The sequence below is a fragment of the Xenia sp. Carnegie-2017 genome, unplaced genomic scaffold (genome assembly GCF_021976095.1).
Source record: "Xenia sp. Carnegie-2017 unplaced genomic scaffold, XeniaSp_v1 HiC_scaffold_6, whole genome shotgun sequence".
NCBI classification, from domain to species: Eukaryota; Metazoa; Cnidaria; class Anthozoa; order Malacalcyonacea; family Xeniidae; genus Xenia; species Xenia sp. Carnegie-2017.
The window spans coordinates 2,142,117-2,157,314 of NW_025813526.1; the positions used below are offsets into that span (position 1 = coordinate 2,142,117).

A 15,198-nucleotide genomic window follows, 5' to 3' on the forward strand; every position below is an offset into this window, starting at 1 on the left:
GTGTAGTTTTTAGCTCTTGAGCTGTTTGTCGAATGTGGCGTTTACTTCACAGTTTATACCAGAATACATTCTTAATGAATTTTAATCCCTTTAATTTTTTGTGCACTCTTCAGATTTTGGATACCTTATAGAAAATAAGAATATCTACAATATTGCCAAGTTTAAAAAAATTCCACATTGTAGTTTTTTACTTATAGGCCTTTGTTTGCAAAATACATGGATATAGGAATTTAATTATATAAGATTATATCACGCGCATTTGTGTCGTCCAACTTTGTAGATGATTTTCTACCATTTATAATTTTGTGAACTTTCCAGATTTTGGATATATTTTAGACAATATAAATATGAGTACTATGCAAATGTTTAAAAAATTCTACCGTGTAGTTTTTATATTATACGCTAAATAAGAGAAGTGAAAAGTACACTGTAAATTGAAGCTTACTGTTTTCTTCAAATTCTTGGCTTTTATACTTTTTTTGTGATGTTTAAGGACAGTAAAATAGTCATAAACAGTTAAGAATTGTTTTTTACTGTTGTATTTGATGGAAAATGTGTTTTAAAGACGATTATTCAACTTATCATTTTGAATGATAAACTTTAGTTGAATGTGGTGATGATAGTTGTGCTGATAGTTGTGCTGATTGTTGTGTTGAATGTGGTGCCAATTTCAAAATAGTAAGGAAAGTGCTGTTATTGATATATTCGTATTGGAAGCATGAATGTTTGTCAACAAATTCTTGCTTTGGATGCCATATTTAATACGTATCGAGCTCAAGTGAATCCACAGCACAGTAAGTGCGACATTATTAACCAACCGTTTGTTTTACCTACGTTGGAATGTCCAGGTGAGGTGGAATGATACTGGATGTTATGTTCAATTGTTTATCTTTATAGGGACTTTGTACATAAGAAGAAGAACTCAGTTACTGCGAGAGATTGCCAATAAAGATGTAGGAAAAATTTCTAGCATTATATATAGGGTTTTTTTGCAATGTAGAGGTAGTTGATATTTTGAGGTGATATGTAAATATGCTTTATTTTGAAACTAAATGCATAAGGCTTGTATATATTTCGATGTGTGGGTCCTATTTGCCAGACAGAGCAATTTTCTTTGGAAAAGTATGGGAAAGCTGTTTTTGATGACACTGGAAATTTTATTTTAATAACAAATACCATTTTCTATGATTTAGCCTGCCAACTCAACGTATCCTCACTAGTTTACATTAGAAATCAAAAGCATTTATTTAGAAATTATTAATTTTGGCTTGAGATATTTCCTTCTTGGCATTTGTACTAACTTGCACATGTCATATGAATGGTTTGCATGTATCAATTCATGTGAACGATTTCGTAGGGAAATTATGCCGAATTGCTGATTATTCTGTCAAATCAGCAGAGTGTCAAATGAACAGACACTAGGTGTGGTTAAAGATGTTCAATTTTGCTGTAATTAAGTACACTGCCATGAGAACCAGGACATATGGACTGACAATAATAAACACATATTTCTATTTTCATTTATTTATTACCATTGCATCATTGAAAATGTTTTACAATAGAAAAACACAGAAATTGTTTTGCTTTCACTCCTGATGCATGCTCAGGGTAATAAAGTGCAAACAGTTAGTGTTCAGGCTCTCAGGGATTGGGATCACAGTGATCTCAATGATCACAAGCTTTAACTCTAAGGAAATCAATGCCGGAATGTGACTCTGTCAACACTTTACTATTCAGTTCGGACAAGCATAAAAGGTGATGATGTTTTGTATTTGCTTCTCCAAGCAATAAAATGGTTGCTTTCTTGCCTTTGACAAGCTTTGGAAAATGTAGAAAGTATTTGTTGGTTTTTTTTAAGACATCTTTCCTGGCAAAGTTTAAAGATCTTTTTTTTAATTCACTCATTTATGATTAATGCTGTGAAATAATCAAATCATGTAACAAACGATGGACTGCATTATGATAATCAAAACAGTACAACACCACTGCAATTTTACTAATAAACACTGTGACGTTCACCAAGGTCATGACGTCACAAATGGCCTTCAATGGCTGTATAATAGGGGCTGAGGAAAAGGAGGGTAAGGGGGCTGTCCTCCTCAATAATTCAGATGGGGGGCTAAGCCCCCTAAATCAAAGAGTACCTTCTTCAAAGAGTACAGTACCTTCTTCAATATTTTCCACATAATATATGTTTATGTTTCACAAGGGAAAATCATCGACATAGATGGACTCTTCAATACTATCAGCCATTTTGAAAGTTTGCCTCTCCTATAGACTTTCATTTACTTGAAGTATTGGGAGTTAATGCTTGGAAGAAAATCGCGCCAAAGTTGTTATTAGAACATGGCGTAAATGCAATTGCAATATGGCGCAGTCTAAAATAAATAGCTTTTTTACTAGTCCGAAGCAAGAAAAGCAAAAAATGATATTGATGGTGAGTTCGTCAACTACAAGTCAAAGTGCCACGCCCTACCCAACGCATTTTTTGTTATTCAGCCCCCCCCCTGAATGCAAAATATCTTCCACCGCCACAGGGGGCTATAAATGACGGAAAAGTTGAGGCTTGGCAAACTTGAGAAAGGTTTTGGAATAATTTTAACCCTTAGATGTAATTTCCCGGAATCCTAACTCGCAGAACATCCTAACGTTATATCTCTTTTGTTTACAATCTTGTTTACAATTTTGTTTAAAATCTTTCATTATAAAATGTTTAATGCATTTCAACTGTGTAAAATATTCAACGATGCGTTTTCACTACAAAATTTTGCATATCTCAATTTTATATTCTTTCTTCTTGTGCTAGATCGACCACAGTGTCCGTCGTCAGTACTTGCATGTGAGAAAGTTAATATTAAGCAAACAGCATGGACCAATATCGGATTTACAATCTCTAAGGTAACATGGTTAAAGAAGTCGCTAAATTTTATACCTTTTTTCTATTAAAATAGTTTAAAATCCATTGCAGAAGCAGAAGTACCAGCATACCTAGTCGTATTGGGTCAGTTGAGGTAAATATGCAAATTATTACTCATTTTATTGTCATACACAAGATAGCATCTAAGAATTTCATTCTGGGAGGGTGCAGTGTTGTGATCTTCCTTCATCCCCCTATATATCCTCTTCCGCTGTATTTCATGTGCCTGCTTACCAAATCATACATAGCAAAGTTAGACCTATCATCTTCACACAAAAATTCCACAGAAGTCAGATATTTAAATCACATGAGCAAAGTGCTCATACTTTTTGCAATACATCCGCGTCGTTTTTTTTAATACGGATAACCACGAACCTCGTAAACAAATATATCAATTTATATAAATGTTCATATCAGGTGCGCGTATTTATTGTGTGACGCAGTTTGCTTCGACGCTGACATTTGCAGACATCTGTTGACTTGGATTTTAATTACGTCTCCAAAATTTAGCGTTTTGTGCAAATCAAATAATGAAGCTCACACACATACCTCCGAGGCAGCGTCACCATACTACGATTTTGTTCTAGCATTGATGGAGTGCGAGCTCACCGAGCCAATCAAACAAGTTTTCCTTGAAAAAACATCTTTCCACTTTTGCGCAACACGTTTATATCTTCTACTTTTAAATTTTTCTGAGACAATATGTTCAACCGTATGAACTTTTTTTGTGGAGAAAACTTTTTCACGATACAAGGTTTCATTCCATCCAAAGAAATAGTTTCACTTACTTAACTCATATCAATTTAAAAAATGATTGCTGAGACAGCTGGTGAATTAATGGACAGAGTTGACACCCAAAACAAGGGTCTACAATACAGAGGTGATGAAAGTACTTTTTTAACGATGAAGATGAATCCGACCTACAAGATGCAAAGCGCTGTTTAACAGCAGACCCGAATTCGGATGAGATTTTTAGAATGTGTTTACGAATTCGCTATGAGATTACATTAGGTGGAAGGCAATCCTGAAGTTCATCAGTAACGTTAACAGAAAAGATTCTTTTCAGAAGATTCCTTTCTTTTTCTCGCAATGATGCAACGATAAACGTCAAGTTGACTACTTTGAAGCTGAAGAATTGAAATCTTCCATTATAGTCAGTCAAGTGAGAACTTCAAACTATTCTGATTTAAAATCCCTCCCTTTAACGTTGAACTTGGACATTGTCTCACAAAATGTAAAAGTAGAAGATCGACGTGCTACGCAAACGTGGAAAAATGTTGTTTCTTCAAGGAAAACTTGTTTAATGCGCTTGTCAAATGTTGACATGTTTTCTTTAACAGGTGAGCATTTCATGCCTAAGACATGCAGTAAACGACAAGGAAACGTAACGTTTCAGACACGGAAACATCGTAAAAAATTTTTAGCACTCAATCCTTGAACGCAAACGGTAGTATGTAAAATATTTTACATGTCCGCGGTACACTTTGCTATCCAACTTTACGCTTGTTCTCTTACTATTTATGTTCAAGAAACAGGATTACCGATAGAAGATATAGATTACTCGCCAATGGCGATTTAGTACGATAGGACGGCAAACTAATTGTATGGCTTAGGTCATTTGACTAAACCCTTTATTTAATGTGTTTGAATTGTTTTAAAAATTTATTGATTTTGGTAATAGCAAAGTTTTGAGTCCGTACAAGGCAATGATCATGGTACACCAGTGAAGACACACCGTCGCTATCAAAGCAATGGCTCTTTTCAGTTCCTTCCTCCTAATGTTACCATGACGATGCACGAGGATTTGCCGCTACATGGTGTCGTTCCCACGAAGAAGGCCGAGGCTAGCAGGTGATTTCATGACTTGATTCTTCACAAAGGTATCATAGTTTGAAAACCTGAGGTTTTTATTTGAATACGCTTATAGAGCAAAAATATTTTAAGGATTTTACGCTGGGGAAGCCATTAAAATCAATACGGCTTATAAAGCATGAGCCATGTGGCAAGGGTTCGTAAATAACCTTTCCAAGTGAAATTTATAAAAAACTGACATTTCGTAGCTAAAGGCTATTTTATGCATTTGTAGAGCAACGTAACAAATGCAAAAGCATTTTTGGGTAGCCGCTGCGCATGTGCAGTGGGCACCAATATGCTACACAGAAAAAGTATCCGTCCGAGGCTCTGAGTGTATAGCTGTCCTCGGGTATAGCTGGACATATGAGTAATGACCACATATAACGTTTTGTGTGTTCGTCATTTTGTCGGAAAAATATCGCAAGATGTTTTACAAACAATTTTTTATTTCATTCTGTCCCTTAAATGAAATTCATCGCTTCTTGCAAATCGAGTAATTAAAATGACGGTTTCTCTGTTTTAGAAAAATGGCTGGTGATAAAAGTCTTGGTGAAAACTACGCATTTGCAGGCATGCATCACGTGTTCGATCAGCATGCTGAAGCAGGTGTGAAAAGGGTATTTCTAGTTTTTGGATGTCCTCCTTTTTTGTGATCCGATATTTTTGTACCAGTCCTCATTAATAATGATTGGAGGTCGAAGCTTGTGTCCTCTTACACTACATCTTGCGTCTTCATCAGGAGAGATTTGTTGTTAAATCTTGAGTCCTTATCCATTGTAGTCTAGTATTCATCAGGAGTGATCTGATGTTGAAACCTGAGTCCTTTTATTCTCTAGGCTAGTGTTTTTATAAGGAGTGATCTGATGTTGAAATTTTAATTCTTTTGTACTTCAGAGAGTTTCTAGATCTGGTATCGATTTCTAAGTGCTTAATTAATGTTTTTTTTGCTAGTATCTGCACTGGGGATGATCGTTATAAGTAGCGATTACATGTTGAAACCCGAGTCAATTGTTTTTCAAAATAGTAATTTTACTTGAATTATCTTTTTCGGATTCTTTATTGCCGTACATTTTAGTCACTTCCATTAAATTTGCGCACGACGAAAAACATAAACTTGCCTGCAGTTCATCCGACGGCACTTTATCGATTTGCGACCTTCTTCCGACTCCTCCGTCTGTCACTTGTTTTCTTCGCGGACACAAAGCTGCCATAAAAAGGTATTTAAACGGATGAAAGTTCCACCAAGGTCTGTTCAGATGTGCCGCCACACTTACGTAAAACTATTTTCAGATTTCTAATGGGAAACATTGTTTTGCTGTTTAGATTTTGATTGGTCCGTGGCAAATGACTTCATTGTTTCTGCCTCAATAGATGGCACGTCACGACTGTGGAGTCCAAGTTCAGGTCAATGTCTTCGTGTTTTCAGCGATGCTTATCTTTGTCCTGTTCTTTCTTGTCGATTTCAACCATTGAATAACAACATGATTGTCGTATTCTTTTTGAAAGTTCTCGTTTACCTCTCCTTCACTAACTTATTTCTGTTTGCAAGAGATGACGGTTTGACTGACGATTATCAAAAACCAGTATTTCATAGGCTTCTTGTCTTTTTCTTTGTTGCCAGGGGAACTTTTATATGAAAAGGCCTCAACAAAATTTCACTTTTTTTAAGTAAGTTTCATGGCTATCAATATTTTATGACAAATTCCAGTTCGTCATAAATCTTTTATTTGTTCACAATTGAACTGCTAGTGAAGACACACTTTTTTCATATTTGATGAGTACTGAATACAAATCAAGATAAGCAATGCATGCCATTTTGGATAGCCATAGAACAGAATGAGACAAAAAATCGTGCAGGATCAAATTGGCGAAAAAAATATCTTGCATAAATTTGTCGCCAGAAAAAAATTTCATGCTCAAAAAAATTGCCACCTTCCTTCCCTATTTTCTCGTGGTGCACGCCTAACTCTTAAATGAGAATGGACCCATAAGTGCATTAGTAAGCACAAGAGTGCTGTAAAGGTGAACTGTAAGGACATATAAGCATTGCGCAACTACAATGCAAAACCGTTTTATGTACGCCTAGAAAATTGAGTTTTATGTGTTTCTTAACTGCGAATATCAGACTGGTAACGACAAAGCACATGTTCAAGTATACAATACTTCAACTGGAAAGAATGTGAAGGTACAGTTTAAAGATAGGGAGTATTTATGACGTGTAGTCGATATCTACAATCTTTACCGCATTCTAGCGTATGCAACGAAGTATTTGAGGGTAAGTATTGATACCATTCCTTTAAAACTTTATCTTGTTTTGTTAGGGTGGAACTTGTCGCACAACAGGCGCTGTGTTGTCGTTGGCTTTCGAATCCACGGGAACCATATTGTGGATTGGTGACGAAAAGGTGCGTTTGGGATTCATTGTTGTCAAGATAGTGTACAATTGTTTCATTTCTATCCACCATGATTGCAAATGCTTGTATCTATCAAAGAAATACATGTTTCTACAAACATGTAACGATACTCCCGGGCTCAAAGACATATATGTTATTTACCTGCTGAATGTCCGTACGGAAAAAATATCTTTATGATATCTAAAAAGTGTGTGTGAGCTAATGGGTGGGACCGACCTAACGGTAAATAACATTTATTTTTTAATTCTTCCTAACGAAGAAATTCGCGTTGTTAAATGGCCGACTTGTTTGTACTGAAATTGCATTGTTTTGTACCAAATATCTTTGATAACTACCGTATGAATACATTTTTCTATCTCCGTGAACAATTTAAATGGCTTTTAAATAAGTTTTATAAATTTCAATTTCACTTTTGAACCACGGTCAAGATATCCTAAAAAGCTGCCCGCTACTGCAGCAAATCAGATTGCACCAAAAATATCGTTTCGCATACATAAGTAAAAAATAAATGTGATTATTACATAAACATTGTTTTCATCCGTTTATTTATATTACATACAATGATATGTTCAAAAAATTTAATTCTTGGTAGATTATTTTGTCAACCTCTAGCTTTGATATACTAAAATATTCATGCTATAATTCTCATAATTCTATCATTTAAGAAATAAAAGATGTTTACTGTGCAGGCTTTTGCAAGTGGAGAGGACCTTTGGAAGAACTCGAGAGCAGATCAGTCCAAGCTCGAGACTGAACGTCGAGAGCTCTCACTAATATCTCCGAGGTTTTTATAAGCGAGTGCAAACGCCAAAAACATCTTTTCTTTCTTTTATAACATAACAATAATGCAAAACAGATAAATTAAAAACAGATGTTTCAACTTTTTCTCTGGCATGTATTCAGAATTTGAAATTCTCTTTGATTAATTACGCGTTTTTTATTTTATAATTGTAAATAATGCTGAATATCATGCAGTACGTATACTCACTTATTTTACTATAGCATTGTGTTGATAACATCAGCATCACTTCAAATGACATGTCTTCACATCGCTTAAAGCCCGCCGCATACGCGTTTGATATTGGACTCATCTGTCACGAATGACAAATGTTATTCAAAACTTCCGCGCACACTAGGAAATTTTGTCGATCACACTTGTCACGAATAACAAGTACGTGCGGCAAGTTCACCAGTGTGCGGCGGGCTTTAAGCTTACATGTACCTCACTGTTTTACAGGGATGTATCTTGTCGTTTTGCTTTGATATTGCTACTGGACGATTACAGAAGGGCAAGAGGTAAGAACTATACTCTTATAACAATTGACTGTACCAAACTAAAGATACAATGACAGATGGTTTTTACAATGTTTTAGAAAAGGAAATTATGACAGTAAATTGCAACATTTTACATGACATTTCATCTCATCCATACGGTGGCTCACAAGGGCCACCACACAAAATAAAAATATTAATACACACACAAAATATAAATACACACACAAAATACATTATACACACACAAAATAAAAATACACACACAAAATACATTATACACACACAAAATAAAATACATACATTATACACATTATACAGTTTCGGATTGTCGGACTATCATATTATCAGTTTGTAATTGTCATGTTGTGTTGTGTGTGAATATACCGTATGATAAATTGTAAAATGTTTGTCATATATTACTAGACAAATAGGAAAATACGTATATAGTTATTAAACTGTGGTTTAAGTGGAAATCCTGTACGTAATGCCACATTGGGTAGAAAAAGTGCTCCTAAGTATTTTGAATTTACGTACAGGATTTCCACTGAAACCACAGTTTAATAACTATATACGTATTTTCCAATTTGTCTAGTAATATATGACAAACATTTTACAATTTATCATACTGTATATTCACACACTACAAAACATAACATGACAATTTACAACAATTACAAACTGATAATATGATAGTCCGACAATCCGACACTGCAAGTGCCCGCAATCATATTTTGTGTGTGTATTTTTATTTTGTGTGTGTATAATGTATTTTGTGTGTGTATTTTATTTTGTGTGTGTATTTTTATTTTGTGTGTGTATAATGTATTTTGTGTGTGTATTTTTATTTTGTGTGTGTATTAATATTTTTATTTTGTGTGGTGGCCCTTGTGAGCCACCGTACATCCAAACAAAATCACTTTCCAATATCGGTTAAATGCCCACTCCCAATCTCTGCATGGAAATTGCACTGAAGCATACTATTTGTAAAGGTAATAGCATGGTTTCTCGTGCAATTTGGAAAACATGCACTCGTGAGTTTTTCAAAGACTTCAAATTGCACTCGTCCTTCGGACTCGTGCACTTGGGGTAAAGTCCTGTATTTTGTGCACTGACGTAATACACTTTTTTTCTGGCCATGTGTGGAAATAATTGAGACTAGTTGCATTCGTCGCTTCAAATTTTGCCTTCAGTCATGAAATATTTACGTAGTCGAAGGGTTTTTCATAGCTTAATAACAGTACAATTATTCCTAACTCAGGTTTTTTTATTTTTTCTATCTAAAAGTCGGAAAATTAAATGGCATACTTGGCAAGCATATTTGAGTATATGTCTATATATGACAGTGAAATTGACAGTCTATATATAGCAGTGACATTGTATGTATACAGGTCTATATATGGCAGTGGTATATATTATTAGTAAGTATATACTGTTTTTAGTACCATGTTTTTTATATTCACGAATTTAAATGTCATTGGCAAGAGACCAGCATTATGATGTAACCGACTGATGCCCCACTTTTCTACTATATAGCAGTGAGCAGACAATACTCAGTAACATATTTTCATCTTTTAGGATCGTAGTCGCCTATGGATGCTGTATTACGTCTATATCTTATCGAAGCTGGATTAACCGTGAAGCAAGGGATCCGTCGCTCCTCATAAATGTAGCCGACAATAATCTTTGCTTGTATAGGTTGGTGCTCATGTTTCATTATATGTATGGAATATTTAAAGGAATGTTACAAAAGTTTGTGTTTTGTATGTACTTTCACTAGAATAAATATTTTGTCCGTTGATTTTTCTCTTACCAATCTCAATCTCAGCTTTCTTATGTTGCATGGTGACTCTCCATCCTCTTGCTTCGCACATGGCTAAGAAAATTTGGAACGACATAGTGTAGCTTTTCAATAGAGAATTGTGTTTGCGCTCTTCCCCATGTGGATATTTAATTCCGCAACGAATATTGTTATTACATCACATTGCACATAGTAATATTTTAAAAACCATCCATTTTTTGCATTTTTAAAAATTTTGTTCCTAATACATCATTTTCATGAACACATGTGTAGATAAAAAGTGCAAAGATGGCAAATTTAGATATATACGACTAACTATCGACGAAAACCACTACTTCCTAAAGCTGATTTAGCAATGTTATGCCATAATCATGATTTATGCGTGATGGAGCTAAGTTAAATATCTTTAGATAGAAGTAGAATAACACACTTCTACTTTGGAAGTGATCATTAATTGGTTTGCAATCTGAAAACTGCATCACTGCATGTTGCAAAATTTGGTGTGATACTCTTCAGTATTGCACGGAGTAAATGTCAAAATTCTGCCTCAATAGATTTTATCAGTTGAATATTTTTAGAGTGACAAACGAAGAGGGTGCATTGAGTTTGAAAAGATCATTTCAAGTTCGCCACGAGCGTCTGGGTATTCGAAGCTCATTTTGTCCTCTCATGTCATTTAGACAAGGAGCATGCGTCGGTGGGTAAGAAATTTATCTGCTGATCTAAATTATTTTGAGCCGAAACTTGCATATGTTGTTGAAAGTGTTGTTGTTTTACATAAACCTGATATTTAAAAAGATTTCCCTCAAAAAGTGCTTTGAAATGTTTAAATATTGCAATTTCAGTCACTTGTATTTTTTATTTCGCATTTAATAAAAACGAGAAGTTTTTTTTAAATAAACATGTTTCACCATGTCATGATGCCATTTTCAGTATTATAAGGAGTATTACGTAGGTGATGAATATATATAAGAGTAATATAATACTGTGATACAATTTATACACTAATGAATAGATTATTATATTACAATGAAATAGTGGTTAGAATTAACGATGAAAGTATTTACAAGCTGAATATAGAGTTAAAACGAAAAACTTGAACGTTGAGATTAGGGTTAGTTTTGTTAATGTGAAGTGCGTCTTTGATTTTGAGTGCGAATGCAGTATCTGTAGTGTCGATTATTTTAAAGCAAGAGGATGAATAGTTAGTTTTGCATGAAGTAAATTTTAAAAGGTGTCGAATAATATATGAGTTTTTGTGGTGTGTTTCCTGATTCTGGTGGATAAGTGACGGGAAGTTTCGCCAATGTATCGGGAATTACATCCCGCACAATCGAATTGGTATACCACCATAGATTTAATAGAATCAGGGATAGAATCTTTGAATGGGATGTAGTTTTTCATTTTGAAGGAAGTGAAAATTAGTCGGATGTTAATGTCAGTGCAGAATCGTTTGATGATGTTTGTAAGTCTGCGCTGTGTGAGTCGTGAATGATGTCTGATGTACTGTAGTTCAAAGTAAAGAGTTTTTATGGACTGTTAATTGTTGTTGGTCGTGGTTACTATATCGGATGTTTTGGTGTTTGCTTTGCAGTTAATATTAGTTTTGTCATGGAGATATCGTTTGACAGTTTTGTCGATGAAGTGTAGTGGGAAAGAGTTGCGTAATAAAATAGATGTGATGTTTTTTGTTCTTGTTGAAAGCCATTGTCGTTGTTGTTAATTTTGTATGTTCTGTCTATAAGTGTACGTATTAATCCAGTCTTGTATAAAAGTGGTGTGAAATTGAAGTAGTTCGTCAATAGTCCCATGTAGGTTGGTTTATGATACGTCGACGTTGTATAGGTGTGATGTGATTTTGTTGATAAAATGTCTAGAATTGAGAACAAATCAAACTAATATGCTACCGAGAACTTTGGTGCTTTGAAATGAAAATTCTTCAACTTAGAACTTTTTAATACGGACATGTTTTCGGCATTCTTTTGTTAAAACATGTGATACTTAATTTATTTAAATAGTGATAAGTTATTTACAGATAAATTAGATGAGTACAGTGTTAAAAATATTTACTTGTAATTAACATATGAAAGTCAATTGATTCGTAAAACGAAAGAGCAATTTACATATTCGCATTGATGATGGCATAGGTATGCCGAAACATGTCTGATTTAGAAAAGTTTGTTCTTCACATAAATATGAATGTATGAACTTTAACGTGTCCTCAAACACCTTTATAGTCACAGGTAGTGAAGATATGGCTGTGTACTTTTTTGACGTTGAAAAAGAAGAGAAGTCATGTGTGAACAAGCTTCTAGGGCACTCTGCCCCAGTCCTAGATGTTTGCTGGAATTACGACGAAAGCTTACTGGCGTCATGTGATACTGAGGTACTGTATGCCATTTGTGGATTGTGGTGGATGTGTTATGGCTGTTGGACCCAACATTGCTCAATTGTGCTCGCACGATTGCAAATTGCACAAATTTTTCTTGAGTATTTTAAAGCACTGTGATGAAGTTAATTGCATGTAATGTGAGAAGGCGAGGACTTTTTGGTCTTATTTGCAAAAATTCTATTTACTGACGTCAATCGAAGAAGAAATATTGAGTTTTGATTGTTTCCTTGTAAAACTCTTTTGAATTCTCCTTACTACCTCAAGCCTTAAGAACTTATAGAACTAAATGGGCACATCACATTCTGGGAACTGACTCTTGATCTCTCGCGTAGCCAAAACACAAATTTTGTTTTGTTATTTATTTTTTCTGTGTTAACTCCATACGAAAACAACAGATTTTAAAGAAATGAATAATTATAATGACAATAGCTTTGAATAGTTTTTTGTCATGGTAAGTGACAACTAGGTAATAGAGCTGCTGAAAACCAAAATTAAAATACAAATTAAATCACACAATGCTTTTCAACAGACTGCATATCAAAAGCTGCGTCTGCTTTGAAATAAAAACCATTTTTGTGTATGATGAAGACTAGATAGAATGATGACATCCCCAAACAGGGAGGTGACTTTTATAGCTGATGAGATGTCTGCCGAAATGCGTTGTGTTCGTATGATTTGATTTTATATCTTAATTTTTGGTTTCATTAGTTCTTTTTAGAACTAGCAACCTGACTGAAATTTACCTAAGACAACACGTTGTGCAATTCAGTATTTAAGTTTGTTAACACAACTAAATCGTTGTTTTACCATGAAAATGATGTGAATTTTTTATCGCAGGACCATAACTGAAAACTCCAATTCTAGCTACGCCGCTACGTCACTAACCTTGATCATTACTACAACATAAAAAGTTATTTAACGTTTTTAAGGGAACGGTTATTGTATGGAAAAGAGAACAAAGAAAATACAACATCTAGAGAGGCATGTTGCAGTTCATGTTCACGTTAGAAGCGAATGTCAACGAATCGTTGATTGGCAGTGAAACCATTAGTTAGAAAATTTTTCCTTTAACTTGATAACTCAATCCAATTTTATGATTTGTATGTTGAAGTTGCAAAATTAGTTATGGGAATCAAATGAAATGACTAAAATAGTAAACAACTTTATAAAATAAAATGTGTATAAGGCGTGCTCTGGTTGGTCGATGACCGTGTTCGAATCATTCAGTTCTATTAAATTACCTGGAGGGGAAAAAGGGGCCTGGGAACTGTTGTTAAAAACATGGATGCCAAAAGGAAATTTTGGGTGAAAAACTTCCACTTGAAAACTTATTTTTATCATTCACTCCCTCCTGGTTTCTGATTCAATACAAAATACAACCAGTAAAAACAATCCCGATAATGAAATACATCCATAACGTTTTCGATTGAAAGGTATGCTTTGGTGTTTTATGAAATGCATATACATTAATAAGTACAAAATTCACATTGGAAAAACCTTCACTTTTCTTACTTAAACAACAATTTTAATCAAAAAAACACGGCACAAGACGGCATTCGTCAGTTCACTGCCAGGATGCATTCCGTGATGAAACGAGTTGATGAAACGGATAAAAAGAACAAGGTAAAATATGTGTGTTTAGAATGCTTAGAGCTTCATCTCAGGGGAAAATTGGAGGAAAATTTTTCCAAAATTTGCCGTGTGAATAAAACAAGCATCCAGCGTCACAAGAATAGGTGGCAGCTGACCCTTAATTTTGGCGAAAAAAGCCAAAAGAAAAGCTTAGAAATGCAGCAAATAGAGAAGATGCTTTCCCACGATTAAAAAGATAGGCAAATCTTCAGGCGGGTTGTGTATTCAAAGGGTTACGCTTCTTGAAGGGTGGCTGGTCGTGCAAGATAACGAGAAAGCATCTGGCGATCGTTGATTTAACTGGCAACAAAGAGATGAAACTGAAATTAAGAACGCTCGAGAAAGATTTGTAGAAGAGTTCACAAATTCCTTAGAAAAAAGAATCAGCTCTATTACAAGTAACGATGCAATGTCAACGCTTGAAATATTTGACGCAGCCTGCCTTGTGAGTTTATTATGCGAATAAACCGTATTTTCGAGAAAAAATCGTATTTTTCCTCTCTGAAGGCGAGATAGAACAGTATGGTTTGAATGAATGTAAAAAGATAATGAATGTAGCTTTAGAAAGGCCCATGTTAAAGCTTCTAGAATCAACTTTGATCCTCGCATGGCACATCTATACATAGGTTTGATTAAGAAAGCCATAAAGGAAGGAGTGTGAAACAGAATATTGCCCTGAATGGTTTGAAGCAGTAAATGCAAAAACACTAAAATTTTGTTGATTGTCTTTCATTGGTAGAAATTCATGACTTAAACTTGACTTAGCTTGACAGCCTTTTTCTTATGCGTTTCTCGGATGGGACACTTCGTAAAGTACAACTTTGCGAAAAGAAGGTATTCAAATCATTTTATTCAAACCAAGAACTGTATGACATTGCAAAGCCACCCTCCTGTGCGCTTCTAGACATCGTATTAG

At 34.7% G+C, this 15,198-nt stretch overlaps 1 protein-coding gene across 2 annotated transcripts; it reads left to right on the forward strand.

Moving 5' to 3' along the window:
* The first annotated feature begins 647 nt into the window (after positions 1–647).
* Positions 648–13,841, forward strand: LOC124457932 (WD repeat-containing protein 13-like). 2 transcript variants are annotated; one of them, XM_047008074.1, is made up of 15 exons: positions 664–794; positions 898–953; positions 2,807–2,898; positions 2,969–3,011; positions 4,599–4,768; positions 5,295–5,377; positions 5,847–5,985; positions 6,093–6,261; positions 6,897–6,956; positions 7,093–7,176; positions 8,423–8,481; positions 10,036–10,155; positions 10,837–10,955; positions 12,496–12,644; positions 13,580–13,841. In XM_047008074.1, exons 1-15 carry the CDS (start codon positions 719–721, stop codon positions 13,625–13,627), a joined length of 1,467 nt encoding a protein of 488 aa, XP_046864030.1. In that variant the 5' UTR covers positions 664–718; the 3' UTR covers positions 13,628–13,841. The 2 variants fall into 2 exon arrangements, with proteins under 2 accessions (XP_046864031.1, XP_046864030.1); XM_047008075.1 differs by lacking the exon at positions 13,580–13,841 and having other exon boundaries at positions 648–794; positions 10,837–10,959; positions 12,496–12,536.
* Positions 13,842–15,198: the final 1,357 nt, after the last annotated feature.